Below are 13,029 nucleotides of genomic sequence, written 5' to 3' on the forward strand. Positions count from 1 at the left end.
ACATTCATATAGCAATAAACGAAAAGACAAATGCAAAAATATCTGATGTACAAGTAAATTATTTCTAAAACTGAATAGTTTTTTCCAAATTTCACTTTCAAAGAGAGCAGCCCTTGTAAAAAACATAACAAGGGTTATCTCACAACATTGTTAGTATTAGAACAGTTTACCTCGCCTTCAGCTCCTGATGGCATCTTGGTAACATTGAATGCTACACGCTTAGTCTGTGTACTGTACACCCGCAGCACCCTACATAATGGAGAATATCGTTACCCACAAACAGGTACCTTCCACATTGAGCAATATCCTTGTCTATTTCATACAGAGTTACAGCACCTTCCTTTTCAATCAGAACGTTCTGGATCCGTTTGACAGTTATGTGACAAAAGGACTTCCTACTAAAGGGTAGGAGATTACTACTACTAAATATTATAGGACAGGACATTAACAAATAACCACTAAGGGCATCTTTACCCTACAATTTTTTGCTGCCCCAAGTTATGTCAGCATAAAGCCACCACAGTTAGCATATTGCCTGCGTGTGGGCATGCTGAGCTCCCTGCATCGGCGCTGTGCACATTCACCAGGAGTGCTTGTTTCAATGCGGTGAGGAGCATCATGATGTGCAACTTGCCACTGTCTAGCACACTAACTTTTGGGAAGTTTTGGCAGTGCATGATGGGGCAGAAACGAGTTGTGCAGGGGTGATTAGGACTGTAGGGTCAAGTTCCCATCATGCAACTTTCTCCACTCCCATGCCATCTCTATCCCATAATTTTCATGTCTTTTAAAAAAATTCCATGCACCTGCGTGACTCTCTTTGCTGTCCACCATCTCTGACAGCAGCATGGAGCCTGCACACCTCTGCACTACTTTGTGAGCATTGCAAGCAAAGGACACACGATCCTCTGGTATTTGCAGAGCCACAAGAAGAGCTGCAGGGAACATGGACCTTTGTTGATTTATTCACAGAAGCTTATCTGTGACATGTGTGTATGTGCCCCTGAGGAAAAATCAGGGCTCAGAGTGAAGTGGAAAAGACCTGATCAACTTCCTGGGACTTCCCTGGTGACTCCCATCAGTTCCTACAAAACATGAACTTTCACTGACAAAATAAATCATTTCTAGCCATTATTGTTGCAGTTTCCTTACAATGTGAATTGAATGCAGGCCTGTGCAAGATTATCTTCTTAAATCTGCACGGGAGAAGTGTGAACAGAATTCATGTTTTTCAGGGTGTGAACTCTGAAGTCTAAAGATAATTTAAATTGTCACTTTACTATTTCACAGCTGATAGTTTTTTTAGAGAAACATCCAAGATCATGTTTATCCCATGTTGATTCAAAAGGACTATCAGGTCTTTCTACTTGTCCTCTCTCTGAGCCACTTGCAGGAGCTGCTCCAAGTGAGATCAGTATCCTCTATAATAGAACCCTCATCATTATGAAGTCTTTCCAGACATACCCAGACTGTTTTCCGTTTCTTAATTTCATCCTGCTACTACTTGTTACACCTCTGGAATCGAGGCTAGTAATCTAGAGGAGAGGAAGAGGGTGAGGAAAGATAAAAGGAAAGAGGAAGATGAAGGGGGAGGGGATTTATTAAAAGGGCATCACTTTACACCTCCAGCCCATAGAGAGAATAAAACCAATAAAAGATGTAGGTTAACATGTATCCATCTTTTTGTCTTCAACACACAATAGAGACAAAGGGATAAATATAATTAAAGGGGTAATTGGTGATAAAAAGGTACTGAAGATCAACTAAACTAAGGCACTAGCTAAACAACGCTCATGTAATTTCTATGTTCTATGAAGACAGCACATTGATATGCCATTTTTCTGCATTACAGAGATTCAGAACACTTTGGTACTAAAGAAATCTCAAATCAGGGATCACTCTTCCAGAGGTTTATTAGCCAGTTGTGAAGTCTATCAAAATAGGATGCGTATCCCCAAACAATTTAAGGTGAACTGCAAAGTTAAAATGAAAAAAAAATTGCGTTAAACACAGATTTGTTTGCCAAATGACCTTACTAACCAGGCTGCTGAGGGTTGGGATATGGGGTGGGATGAAAAGAGGGACATTCAGCCCAGAAAAATGAAACTTCTGGTATCTTCAGCGATTCAAAAATGCCCAGTGGAGGATAATTTGTTTAAAAATTTAATTAAAATTATTTCTTTGTTGAATGCTCCCTTTAAGGCCTTGGATGGCATTCAACACAGAAATAAATTTGGAATTAACTCCTATTCTCACTTCACCTTTTGCAGTTCCCTTTGAAGGACCAATGTGAACAGCAATTAAAACTCACATTTCCAGATATTGGTAGTTGTGAAGTGAAAAGCATTCAGTTCTTTTCTTGACTTAATTAACATGCAACAAAGAATAGTAATAGGAAACACTTAAAACAATAACTCACCTATCACAGCTAAGGGTTGCAATGTACTGGCCTACAGGATCCCATGTTATTCCTTGTACATAACTCTTGTGCTCATTAAAAATTGAAACTTTTTGCCCTGAAAATGCAAATAATTTCTAAATTCCAAAACTCAATTTCTATTTCATAAAACACTTTTCATTTCAGAAATAAAACAAGGCCAAGTATTTCAGAATGTAAAGTCATATATATTTTTACACTTAAATAGATAACTTTCTTGTAAAGTGTCTTACAATGATGGCAGTGGGAGAAAAGGCTTTCTAATGATATAAACTCAACCCACAAAACTTTCCACCAACCAGGATACCTGGTGCTGGGAGGCATGAGGGGCTGCGAGTCCCCCCCAAGTTACACTGCAGACGGTGGCACCACTGACACTCATGCTTAACATATATGCAGAGGAATCAATTAAAAATATTGCAAGAAAAGATTCCAGAGTATTACACCTGTCCAACACACTGACTCCATGAACATCGCCAGTGTCACAATGAAGAAGCTACTGTCTCACACTTGCATGGAGGACAACTGTGCAGGAAAAACACTCCAGCATGAGAAGAGGTGCTCGAAGAATTTTGTCATCACATGGCATAACGAAGCTGCTGCCTCTCACTGTTCAGTGAAGTTTCTTAATCGTTCTCACGAGGAGGCTGCCACTGAAATTATCTCACATGCCTTACATATCCCCTGGAAACTCCATACGCCCTGGAGACCGCAAGCCAGTGGGGTAGTGGAGCGGACCAATCACACCCTTAAACGGCATCTCTCAAAACTGTGCCAAGAAGCCTCACTGCGATGGCCTGATGCTTTGCCCCTCGTCCTACTCCGTATCCGCATTCTCCCAAAGGGTACATTAGGGCTTAGTCCCTTTAAAATTATGTTTAAAAGGGCATGGCCTATGAATGGCACCCTGGTTCTATCAGGGGAATAAAAGTTGGGTAATGTTTTTTTGTCTCAGTATATGTGTTCCCTGTCTGCTGTTCTCTTGTCTCTTCACAGGTATACCAAGGATTCCCAGCCTCTCCCCTTGGACTCTCCCGTCCACTCCTTACAGCCCGGTGACTCTGTGCTTGTTCATACCTGGAAAAACAAGCCTCTCCAGAAAAAGTACAAAGGACCCTATACCATCCTGCTGATCTCCCATACAGCGACAAATATCAAGGGACACAAAAACTGGATCCATCACTCTCGTCTGATGGCAGTACCCGCCCCCTCGTCAGCAAAACAGTGGACCGTCCAACCTGCTGACTCCTCATCTAGTGACAATCTCGGGCTAAAGCTACTGTTTAAAACACACAAATAGCGGGCACCTTAACGCTAAAATGGGCCCACCCAGGTACTGAAGACCTTGGGTTAAAAATACTCTAATAATAATTAATTGGGTAACATTGTTATTCTCTGTATTACTATTTCCAAACTGTGCATATCGGGAGCATAACTCCTTTGTTTCGCTTGCGCACCATGTTGCTACTTTAACAAACCAGACTGATTGCTGGGTATGTGCTCCAACTCCACTGTCCCCCAAAACGGGAATGCCCCTTGACATGCTGCCCTTGACCCTAGCAAAATTAGCCACCACCAAAAAGCAAAAAAGAACGGACTCGACGTTCTGAAACAAGACCTCTTTACAGCAAGCCACCTATCAAAACCAGGAGTATTCAGTTGCAGTACTCACTAAGGGAGTATTATGTTTTACCCGAAACCAATCTAATCACTATGGGCGTCCTGTAAAAAAAAAGCTCCTGTGTTATTACAAAATAAGCTAATAAATATGAAATAAAAACCAAAGAGGAGGTCAGCAGTGTGGGTGTAATGGTTCCTCCCCTTTTAAAAAAAACTCTTACAAATAATCTTACCACAAAAAAAAAAAAAAAATTAAAAATATAACTTGCCGTCCAGTTAATATCTCCAATGTAGCAAGCCAATGGTGGGTTTGTAGTGGTCCCTATGGCAAATGTAATTTAAACAGTACAATTAAAAACACCCCCATTTATACCCAATCAAAAAAATAGAATACCCCCTTAGGGGCATATAAACTGTTTAAAAAAGCAGCCAAAGCAGCCTTAAATATCCCAAAAATCCCCTTAAAAAACAGTCCTTACTGGGCCCTACAGGGTCACTATTTTGTATGTGGCCAAAAGGCTTATAAGGTGCTGCCAGCCAACTGGACAGGTAGCTGTTATATAGCTCTTGAAGTTCCTTATCTGTCAATAACTGCCACTCTGCCCCCAAAAAAAAAAATTAAAAATGCCCGAAATACCTCTGTTAAGTCACAAAAAAAAAAACAAAAAAAACCCTGTGGAAACTGACTACAGCATTAAAAGGCAATATAAAAAATCTGTGATTCTGTGAACTGACTACAGCATTAAAAGGCAATATAAAAAATCCCCTCACAACCGAGAAGCTTGTAGGGTGCTCTGTACTGGGAATAGCGCCACTGTTTACCGGGCCAGCCATAGCATGCATAAGCCGCTATACTGTAAAGCTGCAAATGGTACTTAAAAAAGTTGCCTTAAAGTTAAAGAACTCAATTAATAATTTAAAATTAGCAATAAAAACATTAAATAAAAAGGTACAGCAGTTCAAAACCTTTTCCCTCCAAAACAGGCTGGCTTTGGACTATCTCTTGGCATCCCAAGGAGGGGTTTGTGCCCTTGTCGGGCCCCAATGTTTTTTTTATATTATATATATATATATATAAATAAAATAGCAATCTATAAAAAAAATGGTACAGGCTAAGGCCCATGCCCGAGCCAAAGCACAGGTTGCCTATACTGCCCCTGAAAGCGATTGGTTGCAAACCTTGTTTTCAGGCTGGGGTTTGTCGTTTTGGCTTGGTAGTTTATTTAGCCTATTATTAAAACTTCTCTTTCCTGTATTGCTTATATTAATGGTATTATGCTGTGCAGTATCATATGTCAAAACCCTTTTGCAAAAGTTAATATGTCATTCTCTTCAAGGCTATCACAAAGTGCTTATGCAAAATCCTATTGTAAAAAAATAAATAGTCGAAATAAAAAAACTCAAAGCCAAGGCTGTTAAATGTTCTCAAAAAAAAAAAAAAAAAAAAAAAAGTTGTTAAAAACACTGGGCATGGCCACTAGGTAACTCAAAAAAAAATAAAAGACCACAAATGTCAATAAAGCCCCCTCGCACTAAGCCCAAGTGTCCTTGGCCCCCCTGCCTGGAGACGCTTACAGCAGTTATGCTAAAAATCTGCAACAATATGTTGCAAAGTCAAACTGCCTAAAACTAAACAAGGCCGAACAAGGCAAATATTAAAAAACAATGCTAAATAAAGCAGCTTTATGCATAGTTTAACAAATAATACAAAAAACAAAAAAACTAGCTGGTAACTAAATTGGCTAGCTATATAAATACTTAGGGCAGCTTGCTATTAAATATGCTAAAAAAAAAATGTATAAAAGCCTGTGTAACTTCCTGCTCTATATGCAAAATTTAAAATTCTATTCTCCCTGTACCTTCTTTGCAGCTGCAAATAAACTTTTCTGCTTCTCCACCCCATTGTAATTATTGGGTGAGGCACACTGAGCAACGAACCTTGCTGTTGTTCGCCTCTGGCACTGGGTGCCAGCAACAATGTCACAGTGAAAGGTGTGCACAAGACACACATGAGCTAGTGTTGTGAGATGCTACCCAAAACTTCCGCAACATTCTGTTTTTGTGCCCGCTGCTAGGGAACAGAATCGCTGTATATTCCTCAGAGATGTGTTCCTACCACTCAGACCACTGAATGCCACCACACTGCCAGGATGGGACACTACTGGAAGACCAAATTATCTTACTAGAAGGCATTTGATTCACCCTCCTAAGACTCTATCCACCCTTTGAAGGTGCTTGGAATGGCTGAGACAATCACTGATGAGGTCATAAATACACTGGAGGCATTCATATGCCAAGTTTACTATTTGAAGACCAATATTAAAAAGACACTTACAGAGCTATGTTGATGGATGTTTTCCAAGAAGTAGAAAAACAGAAAAATTGCCACTGACAAGAGGTGCATTTATACCTGCTATCAAAAGGGGCAAATTATCAAGCAATGGAATGGCTTTGGGACGATCAAGCACATCCAAAACCTATCCTCCCTTTTGGGCATGGATGGGTCTTGGATGATGGACTGATCACACCAGTGTGTGTGAAATGCTACGCACTCCAGAATCAATCCTTCTGCTAATCAAATGCTCACAAGTGCAAAGACCAGATGCTCACCACCCAGCAAACATCTGTCTGCTTTTTAGAGCTGTACGAGTGCAGTGCAGATGAGAATCAGTGCGACATGTCTAGCAGTGGTGCCCTAGATGGAGACAACATTGACGATGACTGATGAATAAATGTTTTCAGGCCTACATGTCAAGGCTAGCTTCCCTAAAATTACCAAAGATTAATGTCTTTTTTATGTAAGCAATGAATCTCTGTGTTAATGTCTATTTTTGAACATTTTCTCAAATATACATCTATATAACTGGTCAAGATTTGTCATGTTTGGTACCATTGTGGTTGTGGGAGAAAGGGCTTTCAAAAGATACCCAACTCGTCCTATCCCTGACAACACTGTATTATCAAAATTTCCAGCCACTGGTGGACCGGGAGCTGGGAGGGCGCTGAGTCCCCACGGCATGCCACAGAGTGAGACACCATGGAAACTATGATTCTGTAGATTGTGTGAATCAAATGACCCCTCCCTGACCCTTTTGTCTCTAACCTGTCCACAAAATAAGATTTCACTACATCACGCTCCCAGACTAAGAGGTATTCCTCACAAATTCAGGAAATAATTTGACCATATTGTCTTAAAAAAAAAAAAAAAGATGCTTTCAGTTATTTTTTAAGCATTAAGCAATTCTACTTATCTCAGGATGGATGCGACAAAGATAAATTAGAAATTTAGCAATTACCTTTATTGACATCCCACATTATAGCTGTGTTATCTACTGATGCAGATGCCATGCAGTTTCCATCAGGGGTCCAGCAAATATCATACACATCTTCTAAGTGGCCTCTGGAATCCAGGGGAGTAAATTGTGATCATTAGTTATAGCAAGAACAAGAGTTATGAAGAAACACAGTCAGATTTTTTTTAAATGTTAAAAGCCTATGACCAAAGGTTATCAAGTATTGCAATAATGAGATGGCCAGCCACTGCTTTTTATTTTTAAACAATATATATTCCTGCTAGTAGGAGTGACACACCCCCTGCTAACCTATGTATAACACTGCATCTTTCAAAGAAATAAAAACGCTGAATTCACAAATGACTTCAAATGATGTATAATTAAAGATGTGAAAAAATGAACATCCCCAGGATTGTGTGCAATATAAACAACACACAATTGTTCATGTACTAATAAATAATATAAATACAAGAAAGGTCACTTTTTCAGAAAACTTTCCTTTACAGATAAATTTTTTCACAAGAAATGTTCAATAAAACGTTTGCATATCAAATCTCCGAATCTAAGTTTAGTTCATATTGCATTTGAACGAATGTCTTCTGATATCAAGGCCAAGTTAGGAGAATCTCCACAAAAAATAAGTTTAAAAAATGGTAAGAATCACTAGCATTATTTTGTAGATTTACACCACAATGTGACTATCCGAATGATAAAATACATGTTACATTCCCATTTTTAAAAATTCCAATTTTTTTTAGAGAAATTAATTCTAATCAACTTATCTTGGAAGCTGTTTCAGTCTTGTATGGAAATTATACAAGCATTTTTAAAGGCATATTTTATACTATACACACTTTGTACCTATTCAGGTTTATCAGGTATTAGACTAGTTTTTTTTTTTTTTTTTTGGTAAAACAGTGTAAATTACTAATGAATTTAACGACCATAAGGGATGCAAACTGAGAGAACCTGGAGACCAAAGTGCTCTTTATCCACAGATGCTGCTCAAACAGGGGATAGAATTCCACATATTGTCCCACAAAGGACAAATGGTGATTTCAGTTTCCACAGCCTTTCATTCCTTTGCTTCTCTACGGAGAGTGACAACAGGCTGCCATTCAGTTCCCACTGTGGTAGTGGTGCTCTGATGTCTTGCCCAGTAGGAACTGGACTGAACCCACGACTCATTTCACTTAGATAAATGAACTATTTTAACTGTGAATACATGTAGATTCTAATAAGCATCATATATAATGTGAAATAAAGACTATTTTGTATTGTATGAATACATAATACAATTGTCACCTTTACTTTTTTTTTTTTAATTATTGTAATTTGCAAATAATATTTCCAGACAGCTGGAATAAAACTTTACAACAACTCTAAAAACTAGTTTTAAAATTTGGCTGGGACTGACATTTAGCAAACAGGCATGAATCATTTTAGCTTTTGGCACTTTTTTGTTTAATATTCATTATTAAATTATGTTCACTATAAATTCAGTGCTAAAAATGTCTGTTTTCTTAAACTGTCCCTGTGCAAAAGTGGACAAAGACAGAGCTTTTGAAGTAAATGATCATATAAGTAGGTGCAGAGAGCTATGCCACAGGTGTCAGATCTTCTGCCTTAAAAATCTTGGAAGACTGGGGAAACAGACTGGTACAGAACACCAGCACGGACTGATACTAAATGGGGGCAGAAGCATAACAGGAATACGCTATGGAGCAGGTGAGTTTTGCAAAAACTGTGAAGAGGATTTGCTTATGTTGAGTCGAAGGCTGTTCCAGACATAAGGAGCATCATGGAATGAAGAAAACTCTCCAAAAGCCCAATTAAGTTACCTTAAAGTTTTAATTACTGTCCAATTCTCTTTGTTCAGCTGAGCTTCATCTTCATCTTGAAATGCTATTGGTTCTGGTTCTTTGTTATCATTCAATTTCCACAATAAAATCACAGCATCTGTGGAATAATTTGATTTGATTATAAATGTTTGTTTTTTTGATAATGAATTATTATATTGGCCTTATCTTGCTATTATGTTACATGTAATGTGAAAGTCAACCAGCAAAAATATTTAGACTAGCCTTGGAGATTTTTTTAGGTGATTGACCTAGAAATGCTTTTTTCCCCCCACCATTACCTTTATTACGTAGGAACAGGAAACAAATGTATATGTTAGTTTTGATTTATGTTGATCTAGCCTTTTTCATTAAACAATCTGATTAAGAAGGAAATTTCCAAAGGTCCAAGTGGGTGTCAGCTTCCCAACTTTCGACTGACTTTCAAAGGGTACCTAACCGCCCTTTGTGCCTTTGGAAATCTTCCCTTAAAATATTACATATGTGTGTCGAACCCAATAGAGAGCTATCCAATCCCTTTGGTCCTGAGGATAAAGCACTGGTCCGGGACTCGGGAGATGGATTTAATTTCCAACTCTGCCACGGAGTCCCTTTTTGATATTGGGCAAGCTGCTCAATGCCACATCCATAAAATAGGAATAATTCTTTCACATCTGTAAAACACAGAAAATACTTCCCTATCTCACAAGGAGGCTGGAGGAATACATTCATTAGGGTTTGTGGGGCACTCATGAATTATGGTGACAGGGAGGGCAGTGGTTAATACAAACCCAAAGATAGACAGTTTCTGTGCTCATTTTTATATGAGATGTATGTATCTTCTTTATTATAATGTTACTCACCATCTCCTCCTGATGCTAAAATCTCACCACTGGGAGAGAAACGCACAACATTCACTGCTTTGGTATGGCGAGCTAGATTGGACAAGAATTCCACAATTGCTTTCCCATCTGGTCCTTTCTCCACTTTCCATATCTAGTTTTAAAAGTATTACAGGTAGTAAATTGGCTTCTATACCTGAAAATTGATCTATTTTCAGTTATGTAATTAGTGTGCACCATTTTCTTCAGTTCAGTTACTTATATATTTTACAAGGAGGCAGGAAGAGTGCAGTCACTCAAAAATTTCAAAATTGTACCCAAACTAGATGAAATTAGGAAGAAGCAGATTAGCCAGAATTTGAAGACTAAACTCAAACTGACAGAGCTCATGCCCCACTTTCACATAACTGTTCATCCGAGTCACTCACTGGTAGCCCATGGAAAACCAGAAGAAGGTGAAATTTTAAAGTAAAATTAAATTCCTTGGTAGTTATTCTGCACACACTAAAATCCGGGAAAGTTTGGAACTCACACGAACAGCTGTGTCTACTCCTGCGGAGGCCAGTCGATTGATTTTCCCATCTGTTCCGTGTTGGAAGTCTAAGCTATAGACCGGCTCTTTGTTGTGCCATGCTATTTCACAAGTGATGACCTTCATTCTTTCTAAAGAAAAACATGGCAGGTATTAGATATTTTGCATTTATTATGACAAAAATTATAATCAGAGTTAACAATACGGTGTCCATAAGCACCACAGAAATAATAAGTAAAACATTATAGTAAAGCACAAAAGATTACTACGTCTAAGGAAAGTTGTTTTAAGTAACTATGGTTTATAATAACTAAAGTTTTCTGTAAGAACATTCTCTGAAAAGGTTACTAAGCCATGGCTCTCTACTCTGTTACTGGAAATCTTATTACGATGACAGAGGTAACTGTGCTGGAATAGCGTTTGGGTACATTTTCTGTGGGCATATCATTTTTCCCATCCCCAGACCTCAGTATGGTTGAATTCTTCATGCTGCTCTGATCCCTCTACTCCCTGCTATGACTGCAGCACAAATCATTGCATAGATAGGTGTTTGAGTCACAAGCCTCGTCGAAGCAGCAAGAATAATTACTCCTGAGGGCATTCTGCACCAAAAAAATAAAAATTCTGCACAGTATTTTAAAATTCTGCAAATCTTATTTGTCAAATAAATGTGGCGTCTCCAGCATGGCACTGGGGAGCACAGGCCACTAGCTGCACAAGGTGGGAGATCACTATGCCACTTTCCCCCAGGACACAGACTCAGCAGCGAGGCTGCACCCAACCCTAACACAGCACAAAGACTGGGTCTGCACCAGAAACACCCCAGGATCCTGCCCCTCTGTGACAGGTGCACCAGGTGTGAGCAGGCAGGCTCAGCAAGGCAGGATCCAAGTGTGGAGGATCTTAGTATGGGGGGAGCCAGGCGTGGGTTGAGAGGGTTCTGTGTGGGGCAATCTGGGTGTGGTTGGCTCAGTGGGGGATCCGGGTGCGGGGCCGGGGGGGGGGGAGAATCTGGATGCACAAGCTTGTTGGGGGGTTCTGGGTGCAACGGTAATGGGACTCTGCAGAGGGGGTCAAGGTGAAGATAGTTGGAGCTCAGCAGGAGGGGTGTCGGGGGAGGGGGAAGAGCTTGGCAGGAGGGTGTGGGGGGGCTCAGTGGTGGTGTCCAGATGCTGGAGGAATGGGGCTCAGTGGGGTGGGGATCTAGGTGCAGCTATTTGGGACTTGGTATGGTGGGGATCTGGGTGCGGGTGGCTCATTGGGGTGGTCCAGGTGCAGGGGAAGTGGGGCTTGTTGGAGGGGTTCTGGGTGTGTGTGGGGGAGTGACGCTTGGCGGGAGGGTCTGGGTATGAGGGGGTCTGGATGCAATGGGGTTGGGAGGATGGGGGAGCAGCTCCCTGTACAGAGATCCCTCCCCCTGCAACTGAGGTGCGATGGGTGCAGGAAGCATGGGGGTTAGGAGGAGAGAATTTGCAGAGCTTCCTACAGCCAAGTGAGAAATCTGGGGGTGGGTCTGAAACAACCCTGGATGCTGTTCAAGGGAAGAGGAAATCCCATCCTCCCCAGCCCAGCCAGAACCAGCATCTGAGCCCAGCGCAGAGTAGGAGCCACCAGCTGGGTCTTCCCCAGTCCCAGCCCACAGTGATTTACCTCTCTGCCGGTTGCCCTGGACACCCGAAACATAATGCTTGGGAGGGTCGCATGACTGTTACTGGCTTCCTTTTGCTTCCCCATCAGAAAGTCATTTTTCTGCGGGGAAGCTAAGAAATCTGCGGGGGACATAAATTCTGCGCATGTGCAGTGGTGCAGAATTCCCCTCGGAGTAAGTAATGCTAGAAAAACGAAAAGCAAGGAGGGAAGAGTAAAAGAAGAATTCACTATTTAGTGCAGACCTCATGGACCATAAAAATTATCTGCATTTGAAGGGAAAATTACCAAGAAGGGTAAATTGAAGAGAAAAAATTAGCATGTTGGAGTGGAAAGGGAGATGAAAGGATAGAAGAAAAAGGGGAAATAGAGACAGAACAGAAGAAAAATCATTCCTCCCAGGAACAGAGGGGCCTGTTAGTCACAGAAAAGATGCTGTGCCTCAGCAATAACAAAACAATGCTCACTTACCTAGCAGCTGTCTTCCAGAGGTCTCAACAATCTTTGCACATCACCGCTTTCTACAGAGAGGAAGACTGAGGCGCTCAGCAGAGGAGAACTGTCACACACATAGTTAAAGGTTTGAATCAAACTCAAGTAAAATATGCACTCGTCTGCCAAACTGAGTATGAAGTTTAAAAGGAAGGGGAAGCAAGTCAAGCTGACAAATCCCTGCAAATGAAGAGGCCCCCTTCAAAATACTCCATGTCTGAACAACACCCCCCGCCCCCCCGCGAAAATATTAGCCTGACACGAGAACCCTGGAGCCCCTGGACACAAACCCACCACTGGGATACGGAAAACACGAGGAAGTCACAGG

General features: G+C 40.7%; 1 protein-coding gene across 3 annotated transcripts in view; it reads right to left on the reverse strand.

Annotated features, from left to right (window-relative positions):
* The window catches only part of CHAF1B (chromatin assembly factor 1 subunit B), a 31,467-nt gene that overhangs the window by 18,073 nt on the left and 365 nt on the right, over positions 1 to 13,029 (reverse strand). For all 3 annotated transcript variants that reach the window (XM_074946523.1, XM_074946543.1, XM_074946533.1), the window contains exons 2-8: positions 12,681 to 12,768; positions 10,563 to 10,693; positions 10,052 to 10,184; positions 9,192 to 9,309; positions 7,354 to 7,457; positions 2,420 to 2,516; positions 171 to 249 (exon numbers count right to left, since the gene is read on the reverse strand). In XM_074946523.1, the coding sequence (XP_074802624.1) occupies positions 171 to 249; positions 2,420 to 2,516; positions 7,354 to 7,457; positions 9,192 to 9,309; positions 10,052 to 10,184; positions 10,563 to 10,688 (657 nt within the window). In that variant the 5' untranslated portion in view covers positions 10,689 to 10,693; positions 12,681 to 12,768. The remainder of the gene's footprint in view (positions 1 to 170; positions 250 to 2,419; positions 2,517 to 7,353; positions 7,458 to 9,191; positions 9,310 to 10,051; positions 10,185 to 10,562; positions 10,694 to 12,680; positions 12,769 to 13,029) is intronic.

This window comes from Natator depressus, chromosome 1 (genome assembly GCF_965152275.1).
Source record: "Natator depressus isolate rNatDep1 chromosome 1, rNatDep2.hap1, whole genome shotgun sequence".
Lineage (NCBI taxonomy): Eukaryota > Metazoa > Chordata > Testudines > Cheloniidae > Natator > Natator depressus.